The 14,192-nt window shown below is 45.8% G+C and overlaps 1 protein-coding gene across 1 annotated transcript; it reads right to left on the bottom strand.

Annotated features, from left to right (window-relative positions):
- Positions 1 to 8,295: 8,295 nt before the first annotated feature.
- Positions 8,296 to 13,935, bottom strand: LOC115396827 (uncharacterized). The gene is made up of 5 exons (XM_030102889.1): positions 12,982 to 13,935; positions 12,534 to 12,630; positions 11,184 to 11,336; positions 10,896 to 11,012; positions 8,296 to 9,542 (listed from the first exon to the last, which is right to left on the bottom strand). The coding sequence occupies exons 1-5, from the start codon at positions 13,933 to 13,935 to the stop codon at positions 8,296 to 8,298; spliced, it is 2,568 nt and encodes an 855-aa protein (XP_029958749.1).
- Positions 13,936 to 14,192: the final 257 nt, after the last annotated feature.

The raw sequence follows: 14,192 nt of genomic DNA, 5'->3' as shown, positions 1-14,192 counted from the left end.
TGTTTATGCGGAAATATCAGAAATGGTGAGCAGGAGAAGTATTTACTCCAGCTGCTCTGCGCAGCAGCGTTTCCCCCGTCGTGTTTTTCCAGTTTTCAGGGAGACAGAGTTGGAATTTTTTACAAAAGTTCCACCTCGGGTGCTGTTTTCACAAAGTTGTGTTTTCAGTGGTCCCGAGCACCGCTGGATCAAGCAGCTGCTGTGATTTTTTTTTTGTAAATAAAAACTCCTTGTCAGAGAAAAGCAGTTTTTGCAAAAAGCAGAGACACATTGAATAGCTGGACATTCAAAAAGGTCAGAGGTCACATTACATTCACCTTTAAAGGTTATGGAGCCTTTTTAGGTTAAGCCAGAAAATTCACCTACACCTACTTCCTATTTACTGAGGTTACTTATTCAACTTTTAGACCCTTAAATGTCCTTCAGTAGAGGTGAAGTTTGACTGTTGGTCTGTGAAGAGCTGCAGATGTGAAAAGTACAAACAACTGCAGTGAAGAAGAAAAATGTCTGTGTTTAAAAGGAAAATCTATCCAGTGATAGAAATTAAACTCCGTTATTTGAAGACTTTGTATTTTTTTTTTAGTTGAGAAACACAGCAGAACTGGAATCATGTCAGTGAGTGAAGAGTGTCCCTGTAGCTCCACCTAGTGGGAGAAGACAGCAAAAACAAAGCTGAAGGAATGAAAATCTGATTCAACAAATGAAATGGAGCAAGAATAAAGTCATTTTCACCTCCATCAACATAAACAGCTGTTTCCCAGGCTGCCTGTACTGAACTCTATCATGTATTTTGCACTTTTTGGGGTGTTTTATTCTTCATGGCTGAATTTTTCGGTGTATATTTCTATTTTCGACTGTATCTTTTTCTATACTCTTTTGTGTTTGGGTGAAATACATATTAGAGATAGAGAGATGGAGATAGAGAGATATTTTATTAATCCCAGACTGGGGAATTCAAGTGTCACAGCAGCATCAGTAGCAATGCACACAAAAGTAAAAATATGTAATTAGTGCAGAAAAATTATATACAGTGAAGGCTATTATATACATGATTGACATGATTGACATACATATACACAAACACCCATTATATACTGTATATCTATCTATATATATATATATATATATATATATATATATATATATATATATATATATGTATATGGGTGAGAGGGTGCCTGGATATGTAGTGGAGACGGTAACATCCTATTTTGTCTACTCCCATTTCGTCTACTCTGTTTCTGACATATATTCCCATTTCGTCTACTTTCGTCTACTGTGTATTTTTCCCACGTTTCACTACTTTTCCACAGGTTATGCTGTCATACTATATCTTGACCTATTCTTACCCTTTTAAATACTAAAATTCAAGGGTTAGGGTTCGGGCATTGAAAGGGTTAGGGTTTGGGTTTAGGGTTAGGGAAATAAATAGCTGTTGTAGCAGTTTTCATAATAAATATCCTGTTTCTTAAATAAATTTCAGAATTAATGTTATTTTGGTGGTCTAATGTTGAAGTAGAGAAAAGTAGACGAAATGGGAATGTTTGCCAAATGGGTAGTAGACAAACTGGGAGTAGACGAAATGGGAGTTTTGGTGTAGATGAAATGGGAATTTCAGAGTAGACGAAATGGGAGTAGACGAAATGGCCATAAACCGTGGAGACAGACGGCTGTGAGCTGAAAGAAGAAGTTGTTCAGCTCGTTGTCTCTCTCCAGGCTGCCTGATGGTCGCTCCTGTCTCCCTTTACATCCAGTAATGTGCTTCTTCCCGGTTCACACATCCTTCACGTTGCTTTGCTGGAGTTTGGCCTCCAGCTTCCTCCTGTAGTTGTCTTTGCTACCCCTCAGTCTCTCCCTGAGCTCGTGCTGCACTCTCCTCAGCTCCTCTCTGTCACCAGACCTGAAAGCCCTCTTCTTCTTGTTTGACAGTGCTTTTAGGTAATCCATGGCTTGTTGTTGGGGAAGCAGCGTACAGTCCGGGTTGGCACGGTGGAGTTTTCACGGATCTTGATGTATTCTGTGATGCAGTCTGTCACATTATTGATGTCATCCCCATGAGGCTCATAGAGCACAGTCCAGTCTGTTGTCTCAAAGCAGTCCTGCAGGGCCTCGGCTGCCTCCTGAGTCCACATTCTCACTGTCCTGCTGTGAACAGGACCTCTTAACAATACGGACATACTGGGGGGTCAGCGGGACCAGGTTATGATCTGATCTGCCAAGGGGAGGAGGGGCTGAGGTCTTGTATGCATCCCTGGTGTTAGCATACAGCAGATCCAGAGTTTTATTTTCTCTGGTGGGGCAGTCTACATATTGCTGGAAGGTGGGCAGAAGTTTGCCCAGTGACACGTGGTTGAAGTCTCCGGTGATGACAAGGAGGGCGTTGGGGTGTTGAGTCTGTATCCTGGCAACGGTGGAGGTGATGACGTCACAGGCCGACGGCGCATCAGCTGTTGGGGGGACGAAGGTCACGAGGAAAATGGTGGACATGATTTCCCGCGGGAGATAATACGGACGCATTCCCATGGTAAACAAATATTGACACAGGGGGAGACAAAGTGTGTCTTGAATGTGCAGTAGCAGTCAACAGTGAAGCTTATTTTCACACACATTCTCACATTTTGTATTATATCTTGCACTTTTCTGTTTTTCTTATAAATTCTGTTTCAAAATCTTACTAATCTGGTTTTCTTTCCTAATTTTCTCTCTTTTTCATTGTTATTCTATTTTAGGTGATATATTGAGTCTGTTTTTATTCTCAGAGATGTATGTCCAGTTTCCATTCCACTGTGCATCTGTATGTACAGCAGAATTGACAGTGCAGTTCACTTTGACTTTGATCATGATAAAATGATGATCATGATGATTGTAGGAATGTTACCTGACCAGCATCAGGTCAGCTGATCTCTCCCTGATAGTATGAGAAATGCTATAATCACCCTAATTCATTAAAAAGATGGAGACCTCCAGCAGTGAGGCATCTGTCGACCCGGATCACTGATCAGTGTTCATGTCAAGTTCTCGACAAAATTCTGATTTCCAGGATGGAGCTTAGTTTTTTTTTTTTTTTAATTCCTAAACTTATTCGCCCAGATCAAGTAGGTTTCAATAAAGATGGAACATCATCTGTTAATCTTTGCAGGCTTCTTCAGCTTACGAGGGAAGCTCTTGTCTTTTAAACAATAAGGAAGAAGTTCACCCTTTTTGGAGCAAGTCTTGAGCAGATGGAACCTGCTCAAACTGAGATTCTCCAACAGGATTTCCATTTAAAAAAAAAAAAAAACTCTTAAGGAAACACAGTCATCTAAATATGAAGGCCATAAGAGCTGCTGGGAGAGAGAAAGAGGGGAGGAGATATGAATATGTAAAAATATGAAGCCCTTCTCCCAAGATAACCTTTAATATCACTTGTAATATAAATGTTTAGAGTATATATTTAGTATGGACATATCCATTAAAGGTCATATAGACACTTGTATTTAATAATGTGCAAACATACTTCATGATTTGATGCTCTGTTGCTGCTGCACTTCCATTGAATGCTGTGCCATCTTATTGGTTCTGTTTGGATGTATGTGTCCCTATATTTTCTAAAATAAATTTTAAAAAAGGAGTTAATGTCTCAGTCGATTCAGTCAGTCTTTAATATTTCGGTTAAAGTTGTAAAAAAAAAATCCAACAACTATTCCAGGAGCTGCCAATAGCCTGCAGTTCCGCCTGTGTCCAGTAGGTGTTAGTATGACGTGGCAGCTGTTTGTGATCCTCCAAGAAACAATAAAGGGAGAGAAGAAGAAGCGTTCCCACCTTTCAAACAGGACCGCTGCGTTTTCTGCTACACGAAGGAAATATGTCTTCTTCTTCAGCGACAATGACTCCAGTCCAGGATTTGAGACGTTTTATTGAGGAGCGACTGAGAGCTGCTGTTGGAGAAATCTTTACCATGTTTGGAGAAATGGTCTGTCAGTGTGAGGCAGAGATTGGGCGTCAAAGCAGACTGTCGGAAATCAGCAAGAACCCTCAACTGAAGGTGTCAATAACAGGTATGAAAAAGTGTGAATGAACACATGAATCTATGTGACTGCTGGGGATCACGACATTTCTTTAACAGGAATGATTTTGAAGCAGTTGTTGCTGTTTACAAAAGGAAGAAGTCTGAGCTAACATGCTAACCTTTCTGTGATGTGTGCCGCTTCAGTGGTGGAGCAAAGCAGATTACTGTAGAATCCTTCAGAAAAATGATGCGTTCGAGCCATAGATCGTTAATACAATGGATAAATCTTTCGTGACGTCACCCATAACGTTCCGAAATGCAGTTCTGGAGACTTCAGCGGATGTAAATGTGATTGGTCCAGCCCGTCACGTGACCGCATCACGTGGGACAGAGGATGCGCCGTGATAGGGCGATTTATGCAAAACTTTAACTCGTATTAAAAAATTAACAGGTGAGTTATGTGAAAATCAGAGTCTGGTGAAGCCAACACGGTAGTAGAAACTAGTGATAGAGACCAAAACATGTACTGAAACCGGACCCTTTATATGTTTATTTTCACTCTGAAACTCGACATTTTTGAATGGCTTCCAATGAGACCGGGGCTCTTTTTGAAACCAGCATCATCGCCCCCTGCTGGAATTTCCTCGGAATTACAGCTTTTTTGCACTTGGGCATTTTCTTCATGTTTTATGAGCGGAGGTTGCCGCTTGGGATGGCTCCAAAAATGCTGTGACTCAGACTCCAATTTAAAATGAATCGTCAATAAAACTGGATCGGTTGAGTTTCTAGAGTTCAGAGTTATTTTTTTCACTGCATTTCATCGTCAGGAAGAGAGGTCAGGTGGTCCATCTGAAAATATGTTAATAATGATTTCTTTTACAGAGCATTAAACTTTTAATAATTAGGGGGAGTGGCTACTTGATTGACAGGTCTGCTCTGGAATGATTCACAGATCTATCCAGTGGCTTTCAGCAGGTTTAAATTAAGGAGTCGAAATTAAGATTAAGTTCTCTTATAATTGTTATTTTCCACAGTGACTCAGTTTGTGGACTCGTTTTAATTTGATGTTGAATCAATGTAACCATGACTAGTTCCTGGATTAACTTCTCAAAAAGACACGATTCTGCTGTCCAGTTTTTTTCTGTAATTTCTGCATATATGTGTGTTTGTATATATATATATATATATATATATATATATATATATATATATATATTGAAGGGTTTATTCTCTGTCTGGGAGAGGATGAAATCAGTCGGAGCCGAAGTCCAGCAGAAATGATGGCTTTTATTACAAGATGCGCAATCAGGGAGCAGATTCACACAGTTCAGAGTCTGTAAGTGAAAAAGCCGAAGCGGTTCCTATCCATCACTGTCTTATACCTTCTCTGAGGTGTGGTCACTATTACATCAGTTACTAAGAATCTTCTGAAGAGCAGCATTAAGCAAAACAAATCCTTAATAAGCAGCCTGTGCAGGGGTCATAATGACCTGTACCATTATGACCCGTACCAGGCCGTGCAGGCACTGCCATCCCAGCAGGACACATCAGCAAGCAAAAGCTTCTTTTAACAGTACAGAGTATCACCAGTGTATTTTTTCACCCTTCAGTCCCCCTTTGAACTTTGTAAAAAGTTCACATAGCATGTTAAAAAAAACCCATACAAAATGCATTGTTATAAAATCCATATAAATGTCACAGAAGCGTTATAAAAATCCATATAAAATGTTGCAAAAGCGTAGCCTTCTCGATCCGGGTTATCTCACATATGTACTGGATGGAAAACCTTTCCTCCAGGAACTTGAAACCTTCACAATACCACAGATCACAACTCCAGCAATGAGCATTAGATTACATATTTTCCAGTAGAAAACAGCAAATGAGCAGAAATTTTGATTTTGTGAGTCCCCCTTTGAGGTTCACTAGAACCTCACACCACCAATCAAAATTTAGAGAGCAGGACCATCCTGATCCTGTAAAGGGATATGTACGTATGGCGGATTACCACAGTCATCAGTGAGCAGCAGGGTGTACATCCCAGAGCTGACTCCATTAGACACCGTTTTGTCAATGAAGCGTACGCAAAGGGAGCGCATGCATGGTACACCGCAGCATCCACATACTATGAGGACTGATAAGAATATTGCGGCAGACATAAAGAAAGCCACAGCGAAAGCACGCCATTTACCGAAGGTCTTGTCTAGCCATTTATTAAACCAATCATCTACACCAGAGTGTGCTTTCATTTCTGCCGAGAGAGCTCGCAGGCCTTGCAAAGCTCTAGTAAGGGAACCATCCGGGGCAGTATTATTAGGAATGAAGGTACAACAGGTGTCTTGGAACATGGAGCACACACCACCTTTTTCTGCTAGCAAGAAATCCAGGGCCACTCTATTCTGGTACGCCATGAGAGAAGTAGCAGAGAGTTGTTCATGAGTTGCATCCACTGCATCCCTAGTAAAATTAGCCAATCGCTGGACATTATAGTGAATGTAGTTAATTCTCTCTGCATTCTTGGGGGCCTGTACTGCCGCACCTGACCAGCCGTCGGCTACCTCATCCAATAGTTTAAACTCAGGGGGAATATTTCTCGGTTGGCCAATTGCATCAAAATAAACGGGAGAGGCGCCTAAAATGGAGTCCATGTTAGATCTAACGTCCCGTTTCTGGAGACGGTCGCGAGCATGAGCAGATGGGAAAATCAGAGAAATGTCCTCCAATTGATGGGCCGAAATAGGGGTAATAGAAATTGGCATGATGAAGGACATGAGGATGCAGACTCCAGTCCAGTTGGATGGAAGGGTGCCGAGAGCTGTTCTATGACCACAATACCACCAAACATCGGACCGAGCCACAGCCAAGTTCACCGCAGAGCTAACCGAGATATTGGTGTGGCAAAAAGTACCTACGTCAACAGTGCCAACCTGGGGTCCCCCTCCTGGGCCATGGAAGCAGGTAAATCGGAAAGCTGAGACAGGTGTAAACTGTGGAGCGACATCCAGAGCGTTAGTAACTGGATACACATGATCCAACCATGTGCAATTCTCCGAAGGTACATCCTTGGACATAATGTCAAGCATACAATGTGTGGCGTTGGTGGAATTGTCCATTATCGTGGGCGTCATCACCAGGGTGGGTCTAGCTCCCATACACACCAGGCAATCCCCTTTGTCTGCAGCCTGAGCAGCCTGTTGGGCTGTATGCAGCCACTCATTGTCCATGATTCTACCTGTTTCAAATGCAAACAGGTCGTTAAGGTCCCACTTGGTGAACGAATCCTTGCCTGCATCAGATGCAGCCACAAGGCCCTTTGGGTGGTAATTTCCTGTTGTTGGTGTGGAAGCGTTCGTCGCGCAAATTATCAAATACCAATGAGCGTCGGTCCTGGCATAGGGTGCTAATGTAAAGGAGAAACAAGTATGACTGATTCCGGCCAAAATATTTGCCTTCTGAGTAGGGACAGGACTCCAGTCAGAGACTTTCTTAAACGAGGTCAGATCTACCGTGAGAAACATAGTGTGCTCGGTACGAGACATCGACATGATTTTCTGGAAATGTTGGGAGTAAGGAGACAACCCCCAATATGGTGTCCAACCTGACTCATCTACTACCAGATTATTCCAAGAACGGTCATTTTTCTGACCCCAAGTGACAAACCATTGTGTCCCCAAGTACGGCGAGGAAGAAAATCTCGTATCATCTAATTTTGAAAGATCTATTTTAATTACTGATTTGCTACCTACAGGGATGCAGACATGAACTAGACCAACAATTTGGTACATGTCACAAGTTCCCTGAGGTGGTCGTCTAGGATTAGGTGGCGCGGCTCTTCTCCTTCTAACCCTAGGAAGGGCTGTTATGTTTGAATCAGTGGCAAGTTCCGAACCATTGATTGTAGTTGGGGTTGGACTCAGGGAAGGTGCGGTATCAGTAGACTGATACCTTTCCCAGGGACGTTCCAGACAGATCAAAGCTATAGCCACACACAGAGATACAAAGAATACAAACCACATTGTCCTTCGCGTGAGCCACGGGTCACCCCAAGGTGCCCACCTAGGTCGGGATCTGCTCGTTAATGCAGTGTACCGGTTCATAGTTTCCTGCAAAAATGAACACACACAACAAAATACAAAGTAGGAGGGTCTTCCACCCTTGCCCTACTTAATTCTTGCGTTGGTAGCTTGGCACGCTACTTGGAGGAGGGTGAGCGCTCCGGTATCCTCACCCCCTTTCACCTCTCGATGTTCCTGGAATCCTGTCTTCTGAGGCTAAGGGTGGACTACCTTGCCTCTCTCTCGTGGGGAGCGTTATTCTGGCTCCTTGTTGTCCGGTTGAAGCGTAGTCGGGACGGTGTGACTTAGATGGTACCACGTGTCACCCTTTCCTTTGAGCCGGACCGCGTGGGAGGTACGTTCCGTCACCTCGTATGGTCCAGTCCAACGGGGTTCAGACCACTTCCTCTTGTAGGCCTTCAGCAGAACGTGAGTCGCACCACCGTCTTCAGTCACATGGGGCGTTGATTGTGACTCTTCAGGACCTCTGGCGTTCTGGAACCTGGAATTATAAGCACTCACAACATCAGCCATGTCATGCTTACCTTCACCAGTCTTTGTGGGCAACGGTCCTGTCGGTCCTGGGAAACTCCGCTGAGTGTTAAGTTCATACGGAGACATTCCTCTCCTAGAACTTAAAGACATTCTGACAGACATCAGTGCAAGAGGGAGCGCCTTTAACCACGTCAGTCCTGTTGAAGTCATAATTTTAGCCAGTTTTTCTTTCAAAGTTCTGTTCATTCTCTCCACCAGTCCTTGGGACTGAGGATGGTACACTGAACCGAATTTGTGCCTGAGCCCAAGCATCTTTTCCACCTCTTGGAGGTGTGTGTTTTTGAAATGTGTACCATTGTCAGATCTTATTAGTTTGGGGAACCCATGGGTTGGAATGTAATGGTTTACCAAGGCTTTTACCACATTCTGTGCTGTTTCTCTCCTGCATGGATATGCTTCTGGCCAGCCTGAATAGCTGTCCACAATTACCAGTAGGTACCTGTACCCATTGCAAGTGGTGATCATGTCAGTGAAGTCCATTATCACCTCAAGTCCAGGTCTCGTCAGATGTGGTCTCGCATTGTTCTCAGTAGGTTTTGTTGCAGGTCTGGAGTTGTGACACTTACATATAGTACAGTTGGACAGTTCTTCATGAACCACATGGGTCATGAAAGGGTGCCACCAATGTTGTAGCCTGCGCAGGACTTCCTTTTGACCACAGTGATCTGGTAGATGTGCCTCCTGGATCATGGAGATCAGTCGGCTTTGTGGTATTGCTGGCTTGTCGTGACCTGTCCACAGTCCGTCGTCACTCACCTTTGCTCCTCTCCGCAACCACATCGACTTCTCCTCAGGAGACGCCTCTTTCTGCCAGTCCTGTAATGCTTCTGGTGTATGTGGGAATGATGTGTGTCCTTCTGTGTGTGGACCTGCTTGGATCATCTGGTTAGCGTCGGCTGGGCTGTAGCCTGCAGTCCGCTTTGCCACTCTGTCGGCTTCTTCGTTACCTTGAGAGACCTTGTCTCGGGATTTGGAATGTCCCTTACATTTTACAATTGCCACCTTTGAGGGGAGCAGCAATGCCTGATGTAACTGCAACACTTCCTCCTGGTACTTGATAGGCGTTCCTGTTGCTGTAAGAAACCCTGCCCTCAGCCATTCACTCAGTGCCACATGTACTACGGTGCATGCATACGCCGAATCTGTGTAAATGTTCACTGTTTTTCTTTCTGCCAATTGGAGTGCTTTAGTTACAGCCAGAATTTCTGCTCTCTGAGCTGATTGTTTACCCTCAACGAGTTGTGTGTGTAATGTCCTGTATTGTCCTGTTCTGTCTGCTGATGGGGAAATGTCCTGGACGACTGCATAAGACGAGATTAGACCATCTGGTCCTTTATAGCAGCATCCATCTGTATAGATGTCCATGTCTGCGTGTAGTATGGCATCTGCAAACAGTCCTTCTCTGATTGTTTGTTGTTTTGCAGCTACATCCACGCAGTTATGTGGATGGCCTTCCTCCTCATCCAGTATCAGATCAGCCATGTTGACAATGGATGACGAGAAGAAAATGTGTGGTTGATGCAGTGTCGCTTCAATCTTCCTTTGTCTTCCTGAGGTCATGGAGAACAGTTTGCTTGTGACATAATGCATAACACTATGTTCTGTGTGAATGTGTAGTGGGTGTTTCAGCACTACATGCGATGTTTTTTCCACCAATCTCGCCAGAGCTGATGCAAAGGCTGCACAAGTAGGATGTCGTTTCTCATAGGGTTGTAATGCTGTAGACGCATACAAACAGACTATTCTATTCTCCCCCTTCTTCTGATATAAAATAGCAGAAGCAGAGGATGCCTTGGCAGAGACATCAAGATGAAATGGGATTGAATAGTCGGGGATAGCTAGGTCAGCAGCAGTGGACAATTTCTGTTTTAAGGCAGTAAAACAATGTTGAGCATCAATAGACCACTGAAGAGGGGCTGAGAGGTTACGCATACCAGCCTCATTGACCATTTGGCGCAATGGCAATGTCAAAGAAACAAAATCTGGGACGTGGTACCTGGAAAAATTTGCAAGACCCAGGAAACTCAACATCTGTTTAACAGTGACTGGCTGAGGATGAGAAAGAATGGATGAGCGATGGGAGGACGAGAGGCCAGTCCCAGCAGCAGAAATGAGACGGCCAAGAAAAGATACCTGTGCTCTGGCACATTGAACCTTTCCTCGGGAGCATTTGAAACCTTTGGAATGTAGCCACAGGAGGAGAGATTTTGTGGCCTCCAAACAAGTTGATTCAGTTGGGGCGGCCAGCAGGAGGTCATCGACATACTGGACCAGAAGAACACCATCCGGTAAAACCAGACCCGTGAGGAGAGATTTCAGAATGGCGTTGAAAATGCCTGGGGAGAGTTCAAAACCTTGAGGGAGACGCGAGTAGGAGTACTGACGTCCCTTCCAGGTAAACGCAAAAATGGGGGCGACTGTCGGAGAGAGCGGGAGACAGAAAAAAGCGTTAGCCAAGTCAATGCAGGTAAAGAATTTATGAGAGGGGGTCAAATCTCCGAGAGCAGAGAATGGGTTAGGTACAGGAAGTTGGGGAGTAGTAACCGCAGCATTGATGGCCCGGAGGTCATGAACCATGCGGTACTTACCCTCTTTCTTCTGTACGGGGAGGATGGGAGTGTTCCACGGAGAGGGCTCCGAAAGTGGAACGAGAACACCGGCTTCTAGGAGACCGTCAATAGTCTCCGATATCCCTTCCTCGCCAGCCGGAGAGGTGGGATACTGCTTCTGATAGACTGGTTCTGGGTTGAAAGAAAAGGTGACAGGTTCTATATTACAGAATCCAACGTCCGTTGGAGAAGATGACCAAACCGAAGGTGGGAGGGAGTCCAACATGGACTGAGCTCCATCTGCATCGGTGGTTTCACGACCATGAGATCTGTCCATGGTCACATGTTCTGGAACAGCATCAACATTATGAAAGGTACAACAAACACAGTAGGCATCAAGAGAGGAGCTGTACAGGAGGTTAGGAATTGGTGTGGGTCGCCAATCGGGAGCTTCCACACAGGACTTAGTGAACGGCCCTAAGTCTTTCGCGGTGTGTGTGGCGGCAACGAGGAGTGAGATGTGTGGGTGACAGGGAAGTACCCCTGGGTCCTGGGGCGCCTCCATCTGGTACCACTTTCTTTGGGTAGGTGTAAGCGTCACTCCTAATGCCACACCTGGTTTTCCAATATACATTTGATGTATCGATAGAGGCCAAACACGACCCGCGACCTTGTAGAATTCATCTGCATAGACTGGATCCTCATTCCTGTCATAAAACAATGTACAGTGATATGGGTCAACCAACAGAAGGTAAGGTCTGAGCGAGCGAATCCACGGGCGCCACAGGTCGAGCAGCTCCACACATGAACCCCAGGAGGGCGTGGCAGAGTCGATCAGAGCCCAGTAAACATCAGCCAAAGGTCTCATTGGCTCAGGAAGTTCTTCATTCGCTTCCATCATCAGCATGCTGTCCGTTTGCTGACTGCAGTGAAAGGTGGAGCCATCAGGGAAGATCAATATCATCCCATCAGCTGTGCACTTGATCATGGGGCACAGACGAATGAGCAGATCACGGCCGAGGAGGTTAATGGGACACTGTGGAGCAAAAATGAAGCTGTGGCGAGCTATTTGGGAGGCAATCGTGACAGTCACAGGGGAAAGAAAGTGCAGGTCGTTAGGCTTTCCTTCAATACCAGTGAGAGAGACAGTCTTTGGGGTGATGCTGGCACCTGGTGGTAGGAGATGAATAGAAGAATACCTCGCACCGGTGTCCACCATAAAGTCAATGTCCTTCCCTCCTATCCTCAACGTCAGACAGGGGTCCTGCAAAGCCTCTGTCCGCACTGGTTCAGGATCGCGTCACTGTGGATATTGTCCCGCTGATCCCTGTGGGCCGGGCTGCTGCTGAGGAACAAGGTGCATTTGGGGAACCTGGGGTTGTTGGTTACCTGTCACACCAGGCTGTTGGAACCCCTGTGGCTTGGGTCCTCCGTAGCCTCCTCTACCTCGTGGAGATCCTCTTCCTCTCGGCCTGTTGTTCATAGGCTGACGGCAGACACGTGAGATGTGTCCGGGCATGCCACACCTCCAGCAGTACACGGTGTCACCACCCTGACTCGGGATACCACGTGGACCCGCCGCCCCCCACGTCTCCGGTGGCCCCATATACATTTGTGTTGTCATTGCCCCTCCAACATATGGTGTGGGATCAGGAACCAGAATTGGTGCTGACTGTGGGGGTGTCTGTGTGTTATCAGTGCAGGGCATCTGTTTATTTTTACTGCCCGCTGCTTTAATATTCATGTCAAGCAATTTGAGCTCTAAATTGCCTTTGTGTGTGGCTTTGGCCTGTTGTTCCTCCTGCCAGGTTCTCAGATGATGCGTAGTGTGCGTTACCCATCGAGCATGTTCCGCTCCAGGCAGATCCGGGTTGTCCTTCAGCTTGGACACCACAGGGGCCGGCAGTCCCTTCATCACCGCTCCCCTAAAAATCTGAGAGTGCAGAGGTGAGGCGGTGGGATGCTGTCCGGTCCTCAGCGTGAAGTCCTCAGAGGCCTGGGTCATAAATTCATTTGGAGTCTGTCCTGTTTTGGGGGAAAACACTAAATCAGCATAGACACACGCCGGAAGAGGGAAATACCCCTTCAGACAGTCAGACAGCTGGGTGGTGGAGCGGGTTGCCAAAGGTTCAGCCGGGTCATCTCTGTCCCAGCCAAGCTGGGCCAACACCTGCTGACGGTCCGCGGCACTACAGCATCGGGTCAGAAGTCCCGTGATGTCACCTTTGGACAGTTGCTGTCCTGCCGTTGCCTTGGTCAGGGCCTGCAGCCAAGCACCACCACCGTCCTTAATACTTGGGAGAGAAGAAGCAATAGTGGAGAGGTCAGTTACAGAGAAAGGAGTGTATTTAACTTTTACTCTTCCCCCATGTCCTACTGTTGACATTAGTGGCATGGCAAAGTTCAGTTCATCATCCTCAGCCCCACCATCATCCTGTTTTGGTCGTCCCTTTGATCTGGGCCTCAAGTCATATTTGATCTTAGGCGGTTCGAGGTCTGGCGGTCCGCTGGCTGTAAGGCGGCTCATGGTCTCGTCGACCTCTTTTAACATCCGATCCACCTTGTACATCTGTTCCTGTTCCCAGCGCTTGACGTCGTGTTGTTCCCTGAGGCGCTGCATCTCTCTCTGGATCTCTGCTTCATTGGCATCCTCCTCCTCTGGTGGAGGATTGTTTACAGTATCGGCGCGCAGTCGCTGTTTTACCTCCTTCTTCTGTTGTCGCCATTGTTGTAGAAGAGCCTCGCTGCCCAGTAAATGTGTTGCGTCCACGCCGGGGTTACCCTGTTGCATGGACAATGTTGTGGAAGTAGGCTTGGGTGTGGACTGTTGTTTGTCTGTGCGTGAGGTTACTGTTACTTCACATAATCCCTCATCATTAGTCCAATGACCCTCTAATATTCCTTTTTTTATGTGCAGGACTGGAAGCTGCAGAGTGGGTTCTGGTGTGGAAACAAATGGATTATGTGGTGAGAATGGAGCTGTCACAGGAATATAGGGTGGTGGCTGCATCTTACCACCAGGTGGAGTCAGATAGTCTCCAGGAGGAG

Source organism: Salarias fasciatus, chromosome 2 (assembly GCF_902148845.1).
Source record: "Salarias fasciatus chromosome 2, fSalaFa1.1, whole genome shotgun sequence".
Lineage (NCBI taxonomy): Eukaryota > Metazoa > Chordata > Actinopteri > Blenniiformes > Blenniidae > Salarias > Salarias fasciatus.
Note: the sequence above shows the minus strand (reverse complement) of the source record. Positions and strands in the feature narration are given on the sequence as shown.

Bases quoted from the DNA above. Each gene is read 5' to 3' on its own strand.
- LOC115396827 (XM_030102889.1), bottom strand. From the start codon at position 13,935: ATGCAACAGGGTAACCCCGGCGTGGACGCAACACATTTACTGGGCAGC. The intron at 11,337-12,533 runs GTAACCAACAAC...CTTTCAACCCAG, and splicing joins CCAACAGCCTGGTGTGACAG to AACCAGTCTATCAGAAGCAG. The intron at 11,013-11,183 runs GTAAGTACCGCA...TCTCTCCGACAG, and splicing joins CCCCGTACAGAAGAAAGAGG to TCGCCCCCATTTTTGCGTTT.